The sequence below is a fragment of the Cricetulus griseus genome, chromosome 4 (assembly GCF_003668045.3).
Source record: "Cricetulus griseus strain 17A/GY chromosome 4, alternate assembly CriGri-PICRH-1.0, whole genome shotgun sequence".
NCBI classification, from domain to species: domain Eukaryota; kingdom Metazoa; phylum Chordata; class Mammalia; order Rodentia; family Cricetidae; genus Cricetulus; species Cricetulus griseus.
In genome coordinates this window covers 160205347-160219438 of record NC_048597.1, presented here as the reverse complement: position 1 = coordinate 160219438, position 14092 = coordinate 160205347, and the positions used below count along the sequence as shown (strand labels likewise).

General features: G+C 41.8%; 1 protein-coding gene across 6 annotated transcripts in view; it reads right to left on the bottom strand.

Annotated features, from left to right (window-relative positions):
• Nucleotides 1-1249: 1249 nt before the first annotated feature.
• The window catches only part of Nxpe1 (neurexophilin and PC-esterase domain family member 1), a 29548-nt gene continuing 16705 nt past the window's right edge, over nucleotides 1250-14092 (bottom strand). For 2 of the 6 annotated variants that reach the window (XM_027412078.2, XM_027412081.2), the window contains exons 2-8: nucleotides 12912-13159; nucleotides 12084-12183; nucleotides 11675-11783; nucleotides 10008-10798; nucleotides 7321-7382; nucleotides 2652-2867; nucleotides 1250-2424 (exon numbers count right to left, since the gene is read on the bottom strand). In XM_027412078.2, the coding sequence (XP_027267879.1) occupies nucleotides 1889-2424; nucleotides 2652-2867; nucleotides 7321-7382; nucleotides 10008-10798; nucleotides 11675-11773 (1704 nt within the window). In that variant the 5' untranslated portion in view covers nucleotides 11774-11783; nucleotides 12084-12183; nucleotides 12912-13159 and the 3' untranslated portion in view covers nucleotides 1250-1888. Of the gene's footprint in view, nucleotides 2425-2651; nucleotides 2868-7320; nucleotides 7383-10007; nucleotides 10799-11674; nucleotides 11784-12083; nucleotides 12184-12866; nucleotides 13160-14092 lie in introns of all 6 variants that reach the window. The other 4 variants (XM_027412079.2, XM_035443669.1, XM_027412082.2 and 1 more) reach the window with 4 other exon arrangements.

The window sequence follows — 14092 nt, the reverse complement described above, 5'->3', positions numbered from 1 at the left end:
CACAAACATCCTAAGAAATGACTGTTGTGTTTCATTCAGTAACACTTTTTATGGTGTTTATTTTTTAAGTGCCTTGAGTTTTCTCCTATTTTCAGCTTCACACTGGTTTCCCCTTTAGTCTTTGAGCATTTTTCTTTGTTCAATTCTACCTATTTTGTTGTTGCCGTTTGTTTCAAATAAGGTATCTGCAAAGCGTGACCTAGAGGCTGAACATGTTGCTCTGTGTTTAATTTTGCTTACTTATTTATTATTATTTATGTTAGTTCCTGTGGTCTAAGAATGGTTTCTACTTTTTAAAAACAGTTGAGGAAAGGCAGAGGGAGGCAGATCTCTGTGAGTTTGAGACCAGCCTGGTCTACAAGTGAGTTCCAGGGCAGCCAGGACTGTTACACAGAGAAATCCTGTCTTTTTTTTTTTAAACTTTTTTATTAATTTATCTTTTACATTCCAATCCCAGTTCCCCTCTCTCCTTTTCTCCCACTCACTCCACTCCCCCTCTCCTCCCATCTGTTCCACAGAGAGGGTAAGGCCTCCCCTAGGAAGTCTATTAAGTCTCCCCCATCACCTAGTTGAGGCTAGACCAAGGCACCTCTCCACCCCCACACCCCTGTGTCTAGTCTGGACAAGGTATCACTCCATGTAGAATGGCCTCCACTAAGTCAATTTGTGTATTAGTGTTAGATCTTAGACCCACTGCCAGTGGCCTCATATATTGTCCCAGCCACACCATTGTCACCTATATTAAGGGAGTCTAGTTCAGTCTTATGCAGGTTCCCCATTGGTCAGACCTAAGTCAGTGATTTCTCACTACTCGGGTCAGCTGATTCCCTGGGTTTCCCCATCATGGTCTTGACTCCTTTGTTCATATTTTCACTCCTCCCTCACTTCCATTGTACTCCAGAAGCTTGGCCCATTGGTTAGTTGTGGGTTTCTGCATCTGCTTCCATTTGTATCTGGAAGAGGGTTCAAGCTTCTCTGGGGTTAGGGATTATAGGCTGGGTACCTTTTGCTTTATGTCTGATATCCACTTATGTGTGAGTATATACTATATTTGTCTTTCTGGAAACCCTACCTTGAAACCCCACCCCATATCAATTTTTAGTATTCATTACTAGTTTGTTTTTCAGATTTCATTTATATATCTATTTATACACACTCATATGTGTGCATATATAACAATAATAAATAAAAAGAGGTCATGAATTCAAGAGAAAGCAGGGGCATGTGTGGATTGAAGGGAGGAGAGAAAGCAGTGAATGATATCATTATATTTTGATTAAAAATAAAATACATTAATAAAAAGTGACAGTGTCTAGATAGTATATAGATCTGAACAAATATTATTTTAAAATGTTGACCCAAATTTTAGTTCGTTTTATTTTTTATATTTTATTTAAATAACATTTTTCATTTATTTTATATACCAACTAGTTTCCTCTCCCTGCTCTCCTACCATCCCCACCCCTTTCCTATCTGCCTCCTCCCCATCCACTTCTCCTCCATCCCCATTCAGAAAGAGACAGGCTTCCCATGGGCTTGCACATTAAGTTGAGGCAGGACAGAGCTCCTCCCCTTGTGTTGAGATGGGACCAGGTCTTTAATCAAGGAACTGTCTCATGTAGCCCAGGCTCTCCTTGACCCGACTATGTAACTAAGGATGACTGAACTTCTGTCCTCCTGAGTGCTGGAATTACAAGCATGTGCCACTGTGCTCTGCTTGTGTGGGCCCAGGGCTTCATGCATACTAAGCAAACACTCAACCGAGTTGCATCTCTATTACAAGGCAGATTCTTTTAAATTTGATTTTCCTGAGACCCTAAATTGAATAAAACTTCACTGATGAAACTCATGGCATGTCTGGTAGACATTGGCTTCTAGTGATGTAGCTTTAGCAAATGTAATTTAAAAACATGACAATCTGATTTCTAATCACTTCGTCAGGTGGGTGGAGAATATTGCTGCCACATGCAATGGTCATGTCCCAGGCATCAATGAAACCCACATGAAGGTCTTTGAAAATATCCTTCATGGTTAGATACTGAATATAACCATGGAAGTCTCCGAATTTCTCTGTATCCAGGTACATCTCCCTGATATTCTCTGCCTTAATGATGACTTTGGTGTTAGGGCCTCTGAGGAAGAGTCGTTCAATAGCCTTTTGGATGCTGATGACTCTACGGATGAAAAGTTCCATGGGGAAGGGTCTGAAGTGCTGGCCCAAGGTGATGACGATGACAGTATCTTTGTCACCTGGTAGGCGGTCAATTTCCTGAGGAATATACCCATCATCTATCACAGAGTAGAGCTGGACCGTGATAAAAGGATGGCTGTGTTTTTTCCATTCAACCAGAGTGTGCCTGTCAGCATCCAGAAGCAAGTGTTTCTTATATAGTCCAGTCCCATGAAGATCAAAAGGCTTCAATGCTGACAAGAAAACAGAGAGGATCTTTAACTAGAAGGTAATGATGAATAAATGTTAAAAGGAAGAGCAATATTTATGAGAGGGAGATTAAAATATATATCTAAAGATGCAAACCTAGAAGGTAAAATAAAATAAAAAACAAAGCAGCCCTGGCAGAGGAGGGAGCCCACACTCAAAGCACTGTTGGGTCAGCTTGGATTTCTGAAAGAATATGAAAATAATGACATACTGTTTGCAACTTTTGGAAAGTAGTTGATCCATTGGCGAAGCGTCGAGTCTCCCAGGAGGTAAATGAGTTTTCCTTTTAAACAGTCATTTATCTGACTCGAGTTTAACAGATTCTGCTTGCACTGGGCTGTTATCCACCTTCCTTGGAAGGTGTAACCGCTAGGTGTGGGAATCTCTGTCCCCATCTGACATTTCTGTGTCCTGTTTTCTTCACTCTCTGGTAAAAGATATTTGTGGAAAGTAGTTTTAATGGCATGAGTCAAACACCCAGTTCCCCTCCCCCTTTCTTTATCTTTTTCTTTTTCTAACAACCATTTCCCATGCTACTTTATTTTTTGACTACTAGTATGTTTTAGGCACCCCAACTCGTTTCTTTTTCTCTCTTTCTCTCGTCTTCCCTTTTTCAGGCAGGGTCTCACTATGTAGCCCTGGATGGCCTGGAACTCACTGTGTACCAGGCTGGCTTTGAACTCAGAGATCTGCCTGCCTCTGCTCCTGAGTGCTGGGATTAAAGTAGTGCACCACCATACCAGGCTCCTCTTTTTTTTTTTGTAATAGTAAAAAATATTGCAAAGTTATTTATTCTTACAAACAATGGAAAAAATACTGTGATATGAAAATTCTTTTCATTCTGCTACTCAATCTTTTGAGAGATTCTGGATCATCTCAACTCCTCTCTCCTCATTTTCTCCTAAATCTAGTCATTAGTTCAGGGTAATGTTTTTTCCATTTCTTTGCCATTCCCATTGGTTCTTTGGTGACAAAGTCTTTTCTCTAAACCCGAGTAATGTGATAGATGCCAGGCAGTTGATATCCTCATCAGCAAACCTTATCATTACCTCTGTTTCATTAGTGAAAGAACAATGTTATTTAACAAAGGCTTGATGCTCAATACTTAACATCATGAGTGCATTTGAATGCTTTAGAATGAAGTGCCCCAGCTCAACAGGGTCTCAGTAGGATTTTGCTAAAAGTGGCAAGTTGTACCTCACATGGACTAATAACAATATGAGCTGCTTTCTCAAGTTCCATTTACATGACATCACGTTCTGCCTTGCTAGACATCCTGGAGGCGGGGCACTTGATGTTTTATCATAGTACAGCATGGCTGCTCACATCATACTTTCTTGCCATTCTTGAGTGCCTTATACATGCACACATGTTTGCAAATATATATATATATATATATGTATATACATATGTATATATATATGTATATATATTTGCGCACACATGTGTGTGTGTGTGTGTGTGTGTGTGTGTGTGTGTGTGTGTGTGTGTGTACAGATACTAGGGTTGGATCCTAGGGTATCATGCATGGGAGTCAAGCATTGTCGCACCCAGGTACATTCTTATCCCATAGCCTAGGTTTTGTCACATCAGCATCCCTGTACTAATATCGATGTTTGTGTTAGTCAGGAATGCTATAAGAAAGGTCAGCAAGCATGATTTACATGTAGAAATGATTTCCTACTCATGGAACGGTTTCCAAGTGATCAAGCCCGGGCTAATGTACAGTGTTGGGGATCACAGTTTCTTTTATCTCGTTGTTCTGCTCATTCGGATACAGTGTCATCCCAGGCTTAATGGGGCAATATTTTCTCACATTTTAGATGCAGTCCAACCAGGAGGAAGGAGAGAACTAACAGAGGAAGAGAAGTTGCTTTGCTTTTAAACACAGGGCCTAGACTTTTCTCGTATCACTTCTATTCATGCTTTTAGAAAAAGTTTAGCCATGGAATTCAGTAGCCATTAGAAAGCTGACCATGAGCTGGGCTGGAATAATGGTTTCTATTACCAAGCAAAGTGAAAGGAGTACTGTTATCTCTCTGCATTACCGTCCTCATGTAGTACTTCCTTCAAGGATCTGGCAGTTTCTGATTGTCTGTGTCCTCAAAACAGACTGTTATTAAATGGATGGACTATATGGTTAGCCCTCTGTGGCATCTAAAAATTTGCATTTATTTATTTTATATGTGTGTTTGAATGTATGTGTGTGTATATGTGCCTCAGTGTGATGTGTCTGTAATGGTCAGTGGTCAACAAGCAGGGGACAGTTCTTTCCTTCTACTATGTTGATCCCAGGAATCAAACTCAAGTGGCTATGATTGGTGACAAATGTCTTTCCCTGCTGAGCTATCTCACTGGTCCCTGCTTAGCCTGCTCTACCCACAGGCTCTGTGTCCATGGATTGAAACCATCATGCACGAAAGATAATCAGGAAAAACATCTGCATGTAAATACTTCTTTTTCCTCATCAGTGCTCCCTCAACAATATTGAGGTGTGACTACTTACCGCATTTTCACTACTGCAGGTATTAGAAGCACTCTAGTGCTGATTAAAGTCCATAAGAAGTTGTGCATAGGTTATATACAACTGAACCTATGTAAGGAATTTGAACATCTACATATTTAGGTATCTAATGTGGGTCCTGAAACCCATACCCCAAGGGCAGCTGTTATTTGTAACCTATGGACAAAGTGGCAGAAGGAATTTTCCAGATGTAACTGAGTACGTGGGCTCATGATGAGGATTGTTCTATGTTATCTGGGTGGGAGGCCAACCCCATCTCATCAGTTGAAGATGGAGGCAGCAGGATGTACAAGAGAGACATAGCACGAACATTTGACATGGTTGTGGCTCTGGCGACTGAGGGTAGGCTACAAGGAATGTGGGCAGCTTCTATAGACTGCAGAGGGCACAGTTTCTTTTCTTGATGGAGAAAGACATGCAGTCAGCAGAGTCTTGACTGCAGGCAGTAGTGTGGTGGTTTGAATAGGAATGACCCCCATAGAATCATGTATTTGAATGCTTGGTCCATAGGAGGCCTTGCTGGAGGAAATATGTCACTGTGGGTGTGGACTTTGAGGTCTCACATATGCTCAAGCCATGTTCAGTGTGGCAGTCTCTTTCTGTTGCCTGTAGATCAAAATGTGGAGCTCTCAGCTCCTTCTCTGGCACCATGTTTGCCTGTACTCCACCATGCTTCCCACCACGATGACAATGGACTAAACCTCTGAACTGTAAGTCAGCCCTAAGGAAATGTTTTCCTTGATAAGAGTCAAGACACTGTGGTCATGGTGTCTCTTCACAACAGAAACAGTGAGACTGACATTAAGCATCTGAAACATCAAGCTAAAATAGTATGTTTCCCCCTTAGTTTTCACCACTTTGTTATAGGGGCACTAAGAAGTGAATGCAGAGAAACTGCCATCTTTTCAACGTGAGGTCATTATAGATAGATGCAGAGAATTTTCTTCTATTTCCATACACTATGTCCCTTGGTGACATCTCTAAGCGTCCTCCCCTAGGTCACAGTTGTTCAGTTGTGGATGAACTTTACTCTTCAAAGCACTTCTTCCTCATTTGGACTGTGGCTTTAAAACTCTACCAAAAATGCCACTGAAATCTCTACAGTGATGTTTAAGAATTACAGCAATTTAGGCTCTTGCTGCTTCTAGCCTCATCCTTGGTTATATTCAGCAATATGTCTGCCAGACTAGCCTATTAAAGATTGCTCATGATAATTTTGCTCATTACTAGAGTTTATCTGTTCAAAAGTTGTTGATGAAAAAGTGCAGGATAACACACTAAGTATCAATCGCTCTGGCAAAGAGTACTTTGTTAGAGAGTGCAACACAAGGTATTTCTCCTTCATCTCAATTAACATCTACAGAGGCAATTTGAATTTGCTCTAACAAATTCCTTGCATGAATGATTATTCTATCTGGCAACTCTCCCATGGTCTTTATGAGATTTCTTTCTTCCTTTCTTCCTCTCCTCATCCTCTGACTGCAGATATCTTTCTGGGGTTAGCCAGACACTCATTTGGAGTGGAAGTTCTGAATATGGCTTCTTCTCAGAGTTAGTAGGTTGAATGGCTTTTACATCATTGGCTTTCCAAGTCTTTAGTTTTCTCCATTTTTCTACGATGTCTCATTATCCGCCAGACCCTCAATAAGTACTTATTGAATAAATAAATGAATACTGGCAATAAATCCGTATGTGTTGCCAAGTGTACTGGTGTTATTGATAAGCTAAAGTGGGCTTTGTGGGAAGTTGTTTTGGAGATAAGGCAGTATAAATATTCTTTCCTATGTAATGTTGCTTTGTTTTTGCCACTGAACATTTAATAAGGTGAAAATACCACACAAACTTGGTAAGTGGTACAGCTAGATTTTAGAGATCATGCTAATGGAGATTTAGAAACTAAATGTACAATGCTGAAGCCACCATTATCCATCATAGACATCTGCACAGTAGCTAGGGCTCTACAATATGAATCCTTAGGTGAAAGTACGAATGGCCACTTCTGATATTTTCACCTTTGGGATGAATCTAGATGAAGTCTGTTATCAAAAGGATATGAAATAATTTCTTTGAATTGATTTCTATCTTTAACATCCAGCTTGTTTAGTATAATGGATACTTATTAGGAATTATATTTGGAAAATTACCCTTAATACTGAAAAAAAAAACCCATACCCATTGCAAGAGACAAGCATCAAGAAGCACCTCCCACTGGGTGTGGTGGAGCACACCTCTAAAGCACTCAGGAGGCAGAGGCAGTTAGACCTCTGTGAGTTTGAGGCTAGTCTGGTATATACAGTTAGACCCTGTCTCAAAAAACAAGAGAATAGAAAAGGAAAAGAGGGTAGCAGAGACTTACTGTTACATTGAAAGACACTAATATACTTAGGGTTCTTCATCATTTCAACTCCTATGTTGGACCTTTAAAAAACAAAACGACAAATTAGCCTGTCATCTGTCATAGAACACAGGCAACATGAATCACCCGTTTGTAAGGGAGCAAGAGTCCATTTGGAACTTCTGATAATATGACTACAAACTATGATTTAAACGGACTCTGATGGGGCTGGAGAAATGGCTCAGTGGTTAAGAGCGCTTGGCTGTTCTTCCAGAGAACCTGAGTTCAATTCCCAGCACCCACATGGCAGCTCACAATTGCCTGTAACTCATGTTCCTGGGGATCTGACACCAATGCACATAAAATAAAGTTAAATAAGTTAAAAAAAATAAAAGGTCTCTGAGGTATTATAAATGAAGTAGGATTTGGGAAGACTGTACCTATTGAGGGTACCTGGAATCCAAGGCATTAGACTCATTTGCCACATGCAGTCAATGTATGTCTAGAAGCTTTAGATTTTGAAAATAACCATAAAATCTGCAATTAAAAATTGCTTCCACATCATCTACTCAAGTGTATATAGTCTTATCCTTAAATCACAATGAGCCTCCTCGTGTCAGTTTAAGACCACCTAAATTTCTCAATACAACAGACACGGCATCCTCTCCTAGCAGGTGCACACCTGCTATCATTTAAAGTCAACCACTCTCCCATACTTTACCTGAGGAGTCTAGACCCCTTATGGTAGCACATAGACCTCTCACCACAAGGCCCCTGCTTCTCTTTTTAGTCATTGACTTCTGCTATTTCATTTTCAACTTTTTTTTTTTTAACCCAGAAGCCTTGTTTTATGAAGAGTGAAAGTTATCTGAAGGAAGATAGGCCATCTGTTGGGTTGCTCTGTATCCTTAATACCAATCCAATGATTGGTAGAGAATAGAGTTCAGTTTGGTGCATGAATTAATGCTGTGGACATAGGGTAGGCAGGGGGTAGGAGAAGACTTGGTTAGTTGCATAATTAGAAATAAAAGGGAAGTAATAGAAACCCAGCTGTGCTCTCACTCACTCAGAAGGGGTGGGGTGGGAGTGGGGGTGGGGCTGCACCCCAGGAGCTCAAACTAGGATGCCCAGGCAAGATTCTTCAGTGTGTTAGTTTTTTCCGTATTTGGTGTTTGCTCTTACTTCTTGAAAACTACTAAACTTTGAAAACTACTAAGGAAGGAGTAGCTGAGAAACCAGAATTTTACTTTGTTACAAAGTAAAGGAAAAAGAAATGTGTGTGTGTGTGTGTGTGTGTGTGTGTGTGTGTGTGAGAGAGAGAGAGAGAGAGAGAGAGAGAGAGAGAGAGAGAGAGAGAGACAGAGAGAGACACAGAGAGACAGAGAGACAGAGACAGAGAGAGAGAGAGACACAGAGAGACAGAGAGACAGAGGGAGGAGAGGGAGAGGGAGAAGAGTGGGAGAGAGGGGGGGGGGTCGGGGGAGAGGAGGGGGCTGTGTGGGGAGCTGTAGATTTTGCCTGAATGTAAACAGAAAAGGATTCCAGATGCAAGGGTGTCTCAGGCCTTGGCTCACAGCTCTGAGGCATGTGGTGACAGTCAGCTTTGCAAATCTTCAATGTAGCCCCTGAGGAAACTATAATGGTTTATTTTCAGCAGCGAGGCATTTTCCACCTCCATGGAGAGCAAGGAGATCAGGAAGTGGAGTGTTAGGAGAGGGAGAAAGCTGTGCCTGGCCACAGCCATGATTGACAGGAGGAGGCATGCTGACAAATAGGTTTGAGGAGCCTGTTCTGCTGAGAGCTTGCAGAAATTGCTAGGCCACAACTTGGGGAGGATGGAGGACTCTTCTACCCAAAGATGTGCACATGGCCACGTCTTTTCAGGAGATGAACTGATGACTGGTGGGAGCTGACTTCTTACCAGGATTGCTCAGGCTGAGGTATAGAGAGTAGAGCAGAGCTTTGTGGCTGTAGCACTGCACACCTGGCCTATTCTAAGGCTTTGACTATGTTTGCTGAATAAATGAATAAAACCTGCTCTGGTATGCAAAGGAGGGAAAGAGAGAGAGAGAGAGAGAGAGAGAGAGAGAGAGAGAGAGAGAGAGAGAGAGAGAGAAGAGGGAGCGAGGGAGAGAGAGGCTGAGAAAGCATCAGAGTAGAATATGACAGGCAAGACAGAGTCCCACCAGCTAGCTGTCACAGTAGTCAAGGTGAGATGAGTCATCCTCTAAAGGGCAGTCTGAACTGGCCTTGTAACACAAGACATGGAGATAAATGGATGAACAAAAGATTTGAAGAGGCAAACTGTACAAGGTGTGAAGGAGGAGGTAGAGTATCATGTAATATTGAAGCATCATTTTGGGAGAGAAGGTGAGACATCTATGAGCCATAGCAGAATAGTTTCACATGGAAGGTATTTTGTAAAACCTAGATCAGTAGTAAAATATTCTGACTGTGAACAGGTCAGCACTGGTTGTCAGGAAGAAGCAGAGGTATATACTTTACTCGGTTCCCTTTTATCAGGCAGCCCCTTTTGTTGGGTATGTCAATAGAAATGTAAATTGTGACATGAACAGGGGCCCAGTAAAGACAACATAGGTCTTACCGGAATCTGGAGTGCTGAAAACATCAGAGGGCTTGCTCAGTATTGAGATGGGCAGTGTAGCTCTGCCTGGGGGAACCTCTCATTGTACTGAGAATATACTCACTTCTGGAAAAGATCTTTTTCTTTGTCAGTAAGGAAAGAAACAGCTTGCTGCTTGGTACACACATGGGTCAGGGCCTCACAGGGCATGTGTTGAGGCTTCATACAGTAGAAGACTTCTTCACCACCACTGTACAGGTATTTGCAGAATTCATTGCTTGAATTTAGGGTCAGGCCACACTCAGTTAAGACCTGGGTGGTGCCATTAACAAATTTACCCTTGAAGGCAATTCTGTCATAGCCTTGGTTCCTTGCTCTCCAGAGGGCTGCCACCCCTTCGCTGGGATGAATGAGTAGGATAGACAGGGCCACCTGGCCTTCCCAGAACAGAGTGAAACTGACAAGGTAGGTGCCATTGTTGAAGTCTGTCACCTTTCCAGAAGCACCAGCCTTCAGGGCTGGGGAGGACATCCTGGCCCTCAGGAAGTCCCCACCATACTTCTTCTTGTTTCTTAGGTAGTCCCTAGCTTCTATTAAGATGTCTAGCTGGTCCCCTTTACAGTATTTGTCTCGAGGGTTGAGGATGGTGGCTGTGCTGTGTGTGGCACTGGTGGTGGTATTGAGGTGGGTGAAGGGTCTGGGTGGGATCTGCTGGTTTAGCTTCTCCAGGATCTCCCTAATTCTCAGCTCCTTCTCTGTTGGTGGCTTGACCCGTCTTGTCACTGTGGGGATCTCCTCTCTTAACTTAGTCTCTGTTGGTAACCTTGACTGGTTCATTGGCCTTTCAGGACAAGAGGACTTCATGGAGGTGTTCCAGGAGTAGAAGGAGATAGATGTGTGCAGAGTCGTCCAAAGCTGAAATGACAAGATGTGTAATGCACTGTAAAAACAAACCTGCTCCCAGCCATTTTTATTCACAATGAGTTAGAATTTTTCAGAAACATATTAACTCTAAAGTAAGAGCTTGGAGAGTAAGAAGTTGATGAAAGCGAGTTTGCTCTTCCCTCTCCTATACATCTTGCAGCCAGTAACTACTTTCCCACTGGACAGATGGCTGAATGTTTCTGCTGGTTAGTTCAATTATTGCTAATGTGCATAATGAGAAAAACTGTCCAATTGGTTTTATGACACATTTTAGTCTAAAACTTGATTAGGACAATACAGGGAAGGTGAAGGCTTTTCCTACCCATGAACATGGCTTAAAGACAAAAATCCTCATTGTGTCCTAACTTATCTGACTGGAATTGCAGTTGTCAATTTTTTGTTTGTTTGTTTTGTTATACAAACATGCTGGCCTCAAACTCACAATCCTCCTGTTTCTGTCTCCTGGGTGATGGGATTACACATACCTGATATTTAAATACAGGAATACCACAAGGAAAAACATGACAAAACATGTATGAATTCCTATACAAACCTTTTCTAACATCACTTAATATCCAAAAACTATAAGGCATACTGGTTACTAAAAATAACCATCACATGGAAAAAGGTAGCAGCAGGCTGGATTTAGGTAGCCAAGGATATACACCCAGATTCAGTGACAAGTACTTTTTTAGTGTTATGGCAGTTGGTGGCCTTAGCAGGAGCCAGTTAGGGTGCCTGTGAGAGGTACAAGACTGACTGTAAGGCACTGAGGATGGAAGAGAAGTGAGAAAGTAGTGATAGTCAGTGAGGAGACAGCTCACACAGGTAGCAGCTTCCTGTCAAAGTGGAAAAATGCATTCCTACCTTTGTGGAACTTTGAGAAATTTCAAAAATTATCCAGGTAATTATTAAAAGTGACATGAACATTAGCAGCATTTTCTGACACAGTATATTTGAGAACATGATCAGTATCCTAGGAAAGAACACAAGAGAAGGCACCAAGATGAGGAGGGAGTCAATCCCTTTGTCTACCCTGTAGACCATTGTTTACTCAGACTTTGTTTTTGAAGGGTCTCCTCCTCCTAAGCCCTGAAATGGAAGTCAGTTGCCTCCCTGTATGCTCTCTCCCTTTGTTCATTTCCTATAGAAACTCTACTCTTTCACTCACCGCTGTCTATGTTAATTAGCCAGCAGGTTCTTTGGGGTGTGGACAGAAGCTAACTGATGGGACCCTGAGAATGTGCTTATGTTACAAAAGTGATCTGTAAGATACCTTTAAACAAAGCTGGTCCTGTAGTGACTCTTGTTTTGCGGAGCACCAAGTATGAGTCTTGAAGTGGGAATTCTTTTGCAGGGAAGGAGTCTAAATTACTCTGCATAGAAGACAAATTCAGCAAGGTCATGCACTGCTCAAGGAAATGGTAAGAGAGGTGGCAGGAGGAGGTGCTGAGGAGAAGGACTGAAGCAGGGGGAAGTAGCAGCTGCCCACTCCTCCCAACCACGCCCATTTCAAAGTGTTCTTGGAAAACAGGAACAATGCTCACCAGATGCAATGCACACAGACCCCCCTGTCTGTTTTTTTTTTTTTTATTACAACTTTTTTGGGCTGTCTGAAAAGCTTTTGCATGGGTGCACTAACTTCATAGGTTCTAAAAAGATTCTATTTGCATCTCATTGATACAGAGAAAAACCAGGTAATACACAGAAATCCAAATATAATTGACCTGGAAGAAACGAATATATTCTAAAGAGACATTTAGCAAGCCGGGCTGTGGTGGCACATGCCTTTAATCCCAGCACTCAGGAGGAAGAGGCAGGTGGATCTCTGTGAGTTTGAGGCCAGCCTGATCTACAGAGTGAGTTCCAGGACAGGCTCCAAAAACTACAGAGAAACCCTGTCTTGAACACCCCCCCCCAAAAAAGACACTTTAGCTATCAGACTATTAAAATAACAGACCCCCCCCAAATTGAAATTTTCCCAAGAATGTCATGCCAGGAGAAGAAAAGCCTGGGAAAGCAGGAGCAGAGGACTTTTCTCTCTAAGAAAGACACTTACAGCCTTACTGGGACAAGGATGGGTCAGTGGTTGGCAGACACACACCTTGACTGGGATTGCTTAGATGAGCATATCCATAATACTCCATTTAAACTTTAGTGTCCTTCTGGGCCTTGAAGATAGACTTCGGTGCAGTCACTGGATGTCTCTGTCCCTCTTTTCAGCATCTCTGCATCGAGTCCATCTCCCTTTGATGCTTTTTTCTATTCATTTGGCTGCTTTAATTGACTTCTCAAGGATGTGTGGCTGATCTTGGCTTCTTGGGGTACAGACTGTGACTTCAGTAACAGAGTCTAGAGAAAAAAGTCATGTTAGAGCGAGCTAACTCTTTTAAGCAAGATACGATGGCCAGTTGCAGTTCATTCTAAACCACTGTCCAATGATCCACTTGTGACTTGCCAATTATGGAAATATGATGCTTGGGGGAACTTCTAGGAGGACGGAACTCTGTGTCTGGATGGTATGAAGAGGAAACGAATCCGTGTCACTCATTATTTTGTACATTCCATATTAAATTACTTCCTGAAAACCAGAACCTGTCAAATAAAGCAATGGAATTATGTCTGTCTCTGCATTGTATGCCTTGCATCCATTGTGTCACTGACAAGCATAATGCTTGAGTAATTAAGAGAAAAAGCATAATCCAGCTTTTCAGACCAACTTCCACTTCTACCCTGAAACAGGGCCCTCTTTGGTTGTCTAATGGAGCCTAGGTACCTCTTTTCTAAATGACATTTTCAAACATACAAAGTAAAATATAGAGAATTATAGCCAAACTCAATTATACTGAAGTGCAGTAATTAACATTTTAAACAGCCTAGCTTATTTAGTCATATATCAATTTTTCATCAGCATACCAGATAACAAGCAAGCAGCTATTATATTTAAAATAATTTTGAAGCAGTTACAAGTATAAGCAGCATCTCAAGACTTTTTTTATTTTACTTTATTTTTTTCTTAAATCTGTATGTATGGTGCTTTGCCTGCATGTATGTCAGTGTCCCACAAGTGTGCAGGACTGGTCCAATACCAAGTTTCTATGATTATTCAACTCACTAGTTCAGCTACCCCCACCCAGATTAAACAATACCCAATGACCCTGGAAACAAAAGGAAAATTGCAGTCCATATTGCCTGGCTTGGACAGAAGGGCATCCAGGTGCCCTGCCAGTCACCATGAAATATATCTCTCCTGCCTGTGAAGAAACCTGGGACCTTTGATTCTCA